Consider the following 8877-nt stretch of genomic DNA (forward strand, 5'->3'; position numbering starts at 1 on the left):
TGCATTTGTTGTGCGAAGCGAATAAATCTAGTGAGTTTTGACAGAGCGAAAAAAAAAAAATTTAGGTGATAACCATGGCAACACTAAGTAACTTGCTTATTTCACGCATGCGCGTTCCATTTTAGCCAACATCAAAAGTGCCGACAGGGAGTTGCGCCACTGTATGTATTGTGGTAATTATACAGTTTAGTACAATCTCAAAAATCATAAAAATTAGACTTATTCAATGCGTTTTTGCATGAAATGAAAGACTCTAGTAAAAAGAAGCGTCGCTCTGTGATCCAAGATATTAAGCGTTAATGTTGATAACTATTGAGGTTAGAAAAACTGTCACAAAGACAAAATGAGAGTAATTCTTCAGAAGAGCTACCTCCGATTTCGATGAAATTAAACTCATTCGACACGTTTTTGCGTAAAATGAAAGAATTTAACAGAAAAAAGTCCGGGACTGCTCTGCGAAGCGAGATATTGAGCGTTAAAGTTGACTAAAGTGTTACTACATAACGCGATCATTAATCTAAATTCCAACGTTAGACTGCGTTCGCAAACTTCACTCGGCTGATACAATAGATGTAGAGAACCTTAAACCATAAGAAATTGACCAATCACAGTTGAATGTAAAGAAAATTAATCGAACATAAGTTCATGATTAAGTTGATTTCATATTACATATAATTAAATACGGGCTAATTGGTTAATTTTTGACGATTTTTAGGTTTACTATATTTATTGTAATATACCTACTATAGACTACACCCACTACACCCGGTTCGTTTTTGCAATGTGTAAATCTATTGAATTACAAAAAATAGCGACTTTTTCTAAATGAAAATAACAATAAAAACGTCTTTCCTAAATGATTCTTTTCCTAAATTTTTAATCGATTCCATTCATAAAACATTAAATAAAATTGCTGCCTACTAACTTGATACATGATAAAGTTTGTTAATAACAAGAAAATTACTATTACCCAAATGTTTAAATCTTTGACTATATAACTATGAACTGCTAGTTACCCCCACTCTTCCTATCTTTTCTGTAAAATAGACAAAGAGACTCGCATAGTAAACATCACGCGTGCCCCGCCAGTGAAATGGCAAAAAATCGAAATATAATCATGTTACGATAATAAAACAGAAAGAAAGAGAGAAAGTGAATATGTTGTATTATTTTATTAGGTTTAATAAAGTGCAGAATCAAAATAAAATATGCATGTCTAAATTTAACATACAATAGTAAATTATAGATAACAAGTATTATATTAATAAACATATATATATTATTTAACAGCTGTATAAATATAATTGTAATGTTTATTAGCTATACAAATAATGTTGTATTGACCGCTAAAAATTACAGCTTTCGTTAACGTGCGTCTCAAAAGAATGTTTTGTTTAGATATTGTGATGCATTTCCCTTCATAAAATAATTTTATTTTAAAGTAAAATATTATTAATTTCTTTCTTTTCTTTAATCTTTTTCTTCTTCTAATTTTATATGGCACTCGCCGAAATGACGACGATTCCGGCCAAATTCGGATAGTAACTTTTTTTCTTTGATTTATGAAATTGAAATATATATCAAGCATTGAACTAGTAAACTTAGATTTGTACTGTACGTGAATTAATGATATATCATCAAAGTACCGAAATTCGCCATTTCACTAGCGGGAACACTTTTCATGTTAGTACGGCGTGAGAAAGCACGTCCAACTAGCAGTCCATAATTATATAGTCAAAGTTTATAGTTAGTATATAATAGTTATAGGTAGTATATATAATCGTTTAAATACTTTTCTTGAATTTTCCCAAACAATTCTTAAATTATGTAGACATAAATAAATTAGAAATATTCAATTTGTCTGTTATCTTGTCAGTGGTCTGTAAACCCTTTTCAGCTGTCGCTGGTAACAATTATAATCGCGTAATCCTTTTGACGCTAGAAAATGAGCGTCACATGAAAAGGCACCTTAAAACTGACTTTTCACGTTGAGGCAGCAATTCGTTGCTATTGGTTAAAAATTTTACATGAGATGACGCACTTCCGACGCAAAATACATTTTGCCGCATCTCATTGAAGTTCAATCGAACGAACAACGAGCAGCAAAGAATTCGAAGTCGAGAAACTCTGCAATATTTGCAAAAAATGTGAAAATTGAATACATTTACAATGAGTACATTTTTATTAAGATTCGAAGTGGGGATATTCTAAATTCTAAATTCTAAATAATTACCTGAAATGATAATTGTCCAAATTGTAACTGCACTAACAGTTGCCATATATAATCACAAGTTTTTATCTTTTTAAGTTTTCCATATATTTCATAATAATTTTCGAGCTGAGCAAATAAAAGACACATATTTGGGTTTAAACTTTAATACATATGCTGTTGCCGTTATTTTTTTTCATGCGTAGCAAATGTAGCGTAAACAATTAAATTTGTATCACGTGACATTTTTGCTGCCGCAGCATGCTGCGCATGAAAAGGCATCTTAATACTTCATCTTATATATTCACTATGGTATGGTACAGTGTGGTAGATCAACTTCGGACAGTTCGGAGAGGATCAGAGGATCATCATCGGATCTAGCTGATAAAGCAATGCGATGGAGTCTGTCTGATACTTCCAAGGATTTACGGGAATGCCAAAGTGAGATCTTACGACGTTGTCTAATGATAAAGCCGGAGTTATCTATCGTTAGATGAATAATTGATAAGACCGATGTGATGACGTCGGTGTTCCCTTCATTGACATGTGAGTAAAACGATGCCCGAGGATGGTAGGATATCCAACGACGAGCACATGATACTACATAACTGTCGTAGCGCGGGAAACGCGCATGTTTGTTGACAAAGTACGAAGAAAGAAAGAAAGAAAGAGAAGGAAATATAACAGAGATAGTTTAATTTGATATCCACGTTTCCTATAAAATCCAGACTATGGGCCTATCTGGATACAGTTCAAGAAGACAGAACACCAAATCTGAGAAGTAATAAATGTAAGAAGCTAGCAGACACATCTTAATTTATGCTTGTATTACAAAAAAAGAAATTACTAATTTTATTAATACTTGACATAAAATATAAATATGTGCCACACATGCGAGGAGCTTTATAAAGTTAGTATAATTAATTGATGGCTTAACAACAATTAACCGAGCTTTTTCTAATACGATGCATGAGAATAATGATACAAATGATGCGAGAGAATACAACGCAACAGATACCACCGAGTCTATTTTGTACACTGTACTGGTGAATGATCTTGCGACAGTTTCCACAAGCATGCCAAGTGCAATCTACAACGACAACGTGTCCACGACGGCGTACGTAGAGTTGCCGCAGGACAGCGAGAATAATCAACGATTGTGGAATATATCTAAAACCGCGATAACTTCACTGTCCGAACCTACAGCGATATCATTTAACACTTCAAGAAGCACTATGATATACACACCGACAACCGAATCGTTCGATGAATTTGGTCCGCCAGAAGGAGTAGAATATATTTTTGTACCACTCGGTGTAGTGGTTTCTGTTATTATACTATCAGCTGTGGTATGGGTAGCGATATCACTTTTGTCATTACCTTGTGACGTTTTCCCCCTGCCCTGTTTTTATTTTTGCACACAACGTTATGCGAGTATCAATACAATGTGTGATGTATCTATCATTCTATGTTTTAATATATATATTTATAACACATACGATCTTATTGTTTTATAAGAATTACAGATAAATGTGATACGATCATACAAATCTTGGCAGTTTTTTTTTCAGCAAAATTTTATATCCTGCTTTTCTTGCTAGGTACAATTAAGATTTCTCAAACTTTAATGTCTAATTTTGTTTTTAAAGGTACTAATTATATCAAGAAAACGCAAGTTGGAGCGTTTAAGACACAGACTCATGCCAATGTACAACTTTGATCCTGGAGAAGAAGAGGAGGATGACTGGGAGACCGAACTGTTGGACGAGTGCTATAATACACATCAGAGACGAGTGTGTAAGATTGTTTTCGTTCATGATTTGCGCAAGTGCTTTAAAAATAAGAATCATTGTTAATTTTACAGCAAGGATACCAATCCATGGATACTGAAGAAAATGCAGAGCTATTCAGTGGTCACTAGTAATATATTTTTGCATAACATTTATATCATTTTTTCATTAAGCTATAACTATCATAAGCTAAAGACATTTCTTTATTGTAATTTTTATACACAGGTTATTTTAAGCATACCAGAATTTACAACTTTAACTAAAAACTATATTTTTTCTTATACAGATTCTTAAAGACCAAAGTTTTATAAAAATAACATATTTATTAGAAATATATTTGATAATTCCAATTTTCAACTTCTTTTTATAGCCTAATGTCATCTAAATTATACACGAAAATAAATTTTAAATTGTTTTATTATAATTGAATATTATACGTGCACACACAAATTTCCAAATATCAGTCAATTAAGATGTATATGATACATATATAGACATTGATTTTTACGTAATTAATTTCAAAACAAAATATAAATATGAAATTTTTCACAACTTTATTATATTTATACAATTTATTTTAATCATATCATATCTTCCTACTTTTCTTAAAGATTATTCTTTCCTCATTCAAAATAACTGGTTATTTTATTTCCCTATATTATTCTTTTTCCTCGGATAATTTTGAAAAATAATGCTTTTATCGTTTAACGAAACGAATTATAAATTACGCTATTGTTTTGTATGAAATATTGTCACAGCTTCATGATAAAGTGTAGAATTTTTAATCAAAATCTTAAAAATCGGGGAAAATATAAATGCAAAATTAATAAGAGTACTTTGAGTTTATTTACTTTAATACAAATTTGACATTCACACATATGCTTGCCTCAAAAACGACAGTAATATACATTAAGAAAGTGTACTTATTAATGTTAATTAGAAAAGAATAGTCCCTGCATATGTTACATACAAGAAGTTTCTTTTTCGTGTTTACCTTTCTCTATCTCTTACAATATTAGATCAGTATGGAATTCTTTTTTTTTTTGGCTTCATGAATCGCACAATATGCATATGAAGGAGAAAAGGAGGTAGCAAACATGTGACACAATATTCTCTATACTGCGAAAGTTTTCTTTAATTAGAAAAAAAGTTTATCAAACCTCACTTCTCGGGCAAATTAAAAAAGTTTCGAGATCGGCATCGTAATCCAGTCTTTTACTGTTAAAGAAGGTTACATGTACGTAGTCTTAGTACTTAAAAGTATGATTTTCATTTATCATTTAATAGTAGTGATGTCAAGTAAATATAAAGAACTTAATAAATTTGTAACACAACTTTTGTATCCGACGTTTCTTAATAATAACGTGAATTCATCAGCGTGTGGCAATGTGCACTGTGAACTGGAGTTTGTGAGCAAACTCGAGTTATCAGGACAGTGTTCACCGCTTCGACACTCGCTCGAGAGTTAAATCAGGTTAAAATAAATGAAAAGTAAACCTTAAAATGATTCAATTCAATACGACGTTCTATTTAAAGGTCTTCGAAGGATAAGTCAGCTGTGTTAGTTTCGTCCTCCTCTATTGCATCTGTGGATGCTTCAATTCTCTTCTTCCTCCTCCTCCTCTTCTTGCTCGTCTTCATCTTCACCAGTAAGTTCGGGTTTCTCTTCTGTCTTTTTCGGTCTACCGCGACCACGTGACGGAGCAGTTGTGCCTTTTGGTGGTCCTTGCTGTAAGTTCAACAATTTTCTTGTGAAAATAGATGATTAAAATTAATTATACAAACAATAATATTAGTAGTTTGTAGCTTAACAAACATTTCTGTCTTAATTCTTCTTACCTTCTTCTTGTGGGAGCCCTTAGGTCTACCCCTTCCCTTTTTAACAGGTCCAGGTGGTGCATCATCCTCGTTGTCAGATTTTGCAGGGCGTACCGCATTATTCTTTTCTGCAGCAGGCCTACCCCTCTTTTTGGGCTCCTTAACAGCGTTCTTATCTGCCTTAGCCGGCCTGCCCCTCTTCTTTTTTTGCTCCTCTACCACAGGAGAATTGTCGTCTGACATATTTATTGTCCTGTTTCACTGTAAAAGCAAAAATCAATATCAATTATTTCTCTCAATCGCCTTGTCTCTTTTTCAGACTATATCATCTCCGATATAATGAACGAAGAGTGCCAACTAATACAAGGAGTTCTGAGTCATCTGTGTATACATGTGTATATGCTGTGCGGCTAGTGTGAATATAATTACTTGCTATACTAATAATTATTTGACATTATCCATCAAATGAATTCCTTGTGAATATATCCTTTGTATTCGCGGCTAATCCTTTAACTCGCAAAATCTCTTAGTGTCATATATTAGTCAAATAAATAAATAAATATGATAAAACAAATATTTATCTATTAATATACGTGTCTACAGTGCAGAGCATAAATATGCATCTTTTCAGAAGGATGTATTAACCTTACATAGACAGATAAAACCGATAACGAGTTCGTGCCTATCGCTGTTGTTGAACAAAGCCCAGATACATTGAAGTTCTCAAATCTCAGGAGAAAAAAAAGGGTAAAAATAAAAGAACGAGTGTGACTATCGATCTTTCAATATTTTCCTCCCGTTGTCTCGCGCGCTTAAAGAAGCATTGGAGATCGCGACGAGAAAAAGTGAAAGAGAAAGAGAGAGAGAGAGAGCAGAGTGCGCAAACGCGCTGCGAAAATCAGTACTATCAATTACGCGCCTCGCAAGTTTACGAGAAGAGATACGCGGTGCGCGACGTGCAATTTGCGTCGCAAAACGCCTCTTTGGCGCGGCGCGATATGGCGCGCGGCTCTCGGCGCGATCGAAAACAATTCCTTCGCGGGCTCCAATAATTTACTCTTATATTGCGGCTCAAGCAAAATCTCACGACGTTCTTTATTCCGCGGAAACTACGTCGTCGAATATCGTCGCAATTGGCTGAAAGTCGCGTTCGCAGACTAACGGCGTCTTCATCTTACTCCGAAAGTTTCGTGCCCGCCATTTTCAAAATTTGCAAACGGATCGCGTCCAAGTCCCGACAAGACGTCGCGTCGTTTCGATATCAAAGGGAGGAACGAGCAAAATCGCTATTATCATTTTTTTTATCCTCGAATTTTACGCGACGGCGACGGAGTTTCGTCGTCTCGGCGACGAGGAAATAACCGTACGGACGACGGGACGGCTGGCTGCGTCGACTCGGGGGGGGGGGGGACGCCACGAGAGAGAGAGAGAGAGAGAGAGAGAGAGAGAGAGAGGCACGATATCATGGCGTCCACGAGTCGTGTGTGCCTCCGCGGCGGCGTCGTCTACCCGCGCCGTTGAGAGGCCGCGTCGAAACCGCCGTGCCGATAATCTCTGCAAGTAACTGCATCACGGTGACGAGGAGCGCGGCGAAAAATCCGTCACGAGCCCGGCGAATTATTGGACACGCTTAGACGGTGCGGTCGCGCGCGCTTACCGTCGAAATAAATAATATCCGCCTCACGGCCGTTTCGGAATAAACGGCATCGGAGGGAAATTGGGAAACGAGCGTGGTTCACATAAACGACAACGTCCCATTGAACGCGCGCGCACGCGGGCACACACGCCCGCCCGCACCAACTCGCGCACTCCACTCACCTCACCGCTCGGTACAGATGAAGAAAATTTGATCTCGCGTATGTCGGGCCACGCACTCCTGCTCCGCGGAGAACAAAGGTTTCCCGTTGCCGGTCGGCAGCGCGGCGCGCGTAGTGGCGTGGCGACGGTAGGTGATGTCTCGCACCTCGCGGTCGCACGTCGCTTCGTGTTGTATCGTATCGTATCGTATCGTATCACGAGACGCCGCGCGGCTCTTGAGATAAACGCACTCTCGGTCGCGGACCCGCGTTCGCTCGCTCGCTCGCACGATCACTCGCGTTTGCCCGCGTCGTGTGGTGCACTCGGCACGCTCTCGGCTCTCGTTCGCTTCGCCGCCGTATCGTGTATTAACAGGCGCCGCTGTGCCCGCGCACTCTACACACAGTCACGGGTACAGGATACCAAGCGCGCGCGCGCTCGCTCGTTTTCTCATGCACACTCTCATATACGTGATCCGCAACCGCCCCGCCACGCTACGCCGCGACGTAACGCAGCCTCCACTCCTCTCTCGTCTCGTCTCGTCTCCGGTCTCGCGGTCTCGCGCGCGCTCTTTGGCTCTTGGTGGCGGCGGAGGCGAGCCGGCCGGCGGCGGTAAACGGTTGGCGATTCGGACATCCAAAAACGAATGACCTGTCGCATCGACGTACCCGAGTCGTCGTCGACGACTACGGTAACGACTGAACGGGTACAAAACACACGCATATACATACACGCGCGTAAATGCGACGTATGTATATGCGAAGCCAACTGCCAACTTACCGGGAGAATATCAAGCCGCAACTGACCGACGACGATACACTGCGACGCGATTCGTCGAGCTGCAGTTCGCAAGCCGAGGACCTCTCTCCCTCCCCCGCCAGTCCCCCCCGGTCCGCGAGCGCGTCAACGAATTCCCGCCAAAAGATCGCCCCGCGCGTGCGGTGGTGGTAGCGGTGGCAGGCTGGCAGCATTGGAGAAAAAAATCGCCCATTCGTTTGTTCGTACTTGGTGCGCCGCGCCGGTGACTCGCAACGCGGCGCCCCGAGTCGCGACGACTCTCTCGGCCTGCTCGTCTCCACCCTTCCTTATTTTCGATTCCTTTTTTTTTTTTCCCCCTCCCTCTTCTTCCTTACCTTAACGTCGCCGCGGCAGCAGCGACGGTGGCGGCGGTGGGATCCCCTGCCTCGCTTCGGGAATTTCGCGCGCGCGATCGGCGCGATTTGGCGCGAACGGTTACAATGGCGGGCGACTAACGACTTTATC

At 39.3% G+C, this 8877-nt stretch overlaps 3 protein-coding genes across 11 annotated transcripts in view; 1 reads left to right on the forward strand and 2 right to left on the reverse strand.

Moving 5' to 3' along the window:
* Window positions 1-517, reverse strand: part of LOC108748384 (S-adenosylmethionine mitochondrial carrier protein-like) — a 7407-nt gene extending 6890 nt beyond the window's left edge. The window contains exon 1 of the mRNA XM_018486524.1: window positions 371-517. The gene's annotated coding sequence lies outside the window, so the exon portion shown is untranslated. The remainder of the gene's footprint in view (window positions 1-370) is intronic.
* Window positions 518-2527: 2010 nt separating this feature from the next.
* LOC108748385 (uncharacterized protein C3orf18 homolog) lies at window positions 2528-6411 on the forward strand. 6 transcript variants are annotated; one of them, XM_018486531.1, is made up of 4 exons: window positions 2528-2999; window positions 3275-3564; window positions 3859-4006; window positions 6137-6411. In XM_018486531.1, exons 2-4 carry the CDS (start codon window positions 3286-3288, stop codon window positions 6229-6231), a joined length of 522 nt encoding a protein of 173 aa, XP_018342033.1. In that variant the 5' UTR covers window positions 2528-2999; window positions 3275-3285; the 3' UTR covers window positions 6232-6411. The 6 variants fall into 6 exon arrangements, with proteins under 6 accessions (XP_018342033.1, XP_018342027.1, XP_018342028.1 ...); XM_018486525.1 differs by having other exon boundaries at window positions 2528-3564; XM_018486526.1 differs by having other exon boundaries at window positions 2528-3558.
* On the reverse strand, window positions 4823-8552 carry LOC108748386 (high mobility group protein HMGI-C-like). 4 transcript variants are annotated; one of them, XM_018486533.1, is made up of 3 exons: window positions 8395-8552; window positions 5839-6078; window positions 4823-5728 (listed from the first exon to the last, which is right to left on the reverse strand). In XM_018486533.1, the coding sequence occupies exons 2-3, from the start codon at window positions 6058-6060 to the stop codon at window positions 5597-5599; spliced, it is 354 nt and encodes a 117-aa protein (XP_018342035.1). In that variant the 5' UTR covers window positions 6061-6078; window positions 8395-8552; the 3' UTR covers window positions 4823-5596. The 4 variants fall into 4 exon arrangements, with proteins under 4 accessions (XP_018342035.1, XP_018342037.1, XP_018342036.1 ...); XM_018486535.1 differs by lacking the exon at window positions 8395-8552 and adding an exon at window positions 6468-6618; XM_018486534.1 differs by lacking the exon at window positions 8395-8552 and adding an exon at window positions 6463-6618.
* Between the last annotated feature and the right edge of the window lie 325 nt (window positions 8553-8877).

Source organism: Trachymyrmex septentrionalis, unplaced genomic scaffold (genome assembly GCF_001594115.1).
Source record: "Trachymyrmex septentrionalis isolate Tsep2-gDNA-1 unplaced genomic scaffold, Tsep1.0 scaffold22, whole genome shotgun sequence".
NCBI classification, from domain to species: Eukaryota; Metazoa; Arthropoda; class Insecta; order Hymenoptera; family Formicidae; genus Trachymyrmex; species Trachymyrmex septentrionalis.

What these genes read in the sequence shown, in the direction of transcription:
- LOC108748385 (XM_018486525.1), top strand. Translation starts at nt 3,175, where the DNA reads ATGCATGAGAATAATGATACAAATGATGCGAGAGAATACAACGCAACA. An exon ending in TACTATCAGCTGTGGTATGG is followed by an intron (nt 3,565 to 3,858) that starts GTAGCGATATCA and finishes TTGTTTTTAAAG; the next exon opens with GTACTAATTATATCAAGAAA. An exon ending in TACACATCAGAGACGAGTGT is followed by an intron (nt 4,007 to 6,136) that starts GTAAGATTGTTT and finishes TCTCTTTTTCAG; the next exon opens with ACTATATCATCTCCGATATA.
- LOC108748386 (XM_018486533.1), bottom strand. Translation starts at nt 6,060, where the DNA reads ATGTCAGACGACAATTCTCCTGTGGTAGAGGAGCAAAAAAAGAAGAGG. An exon ending in AGGGCTCCCACAAGAAGAAG is followed by an intron (nt 5,729 to 5,838) that starts GTAAGAAGAATT and finishes TTGAACTTACAG; the next exon opens with CAAGGACCACCAAAAGGCAC.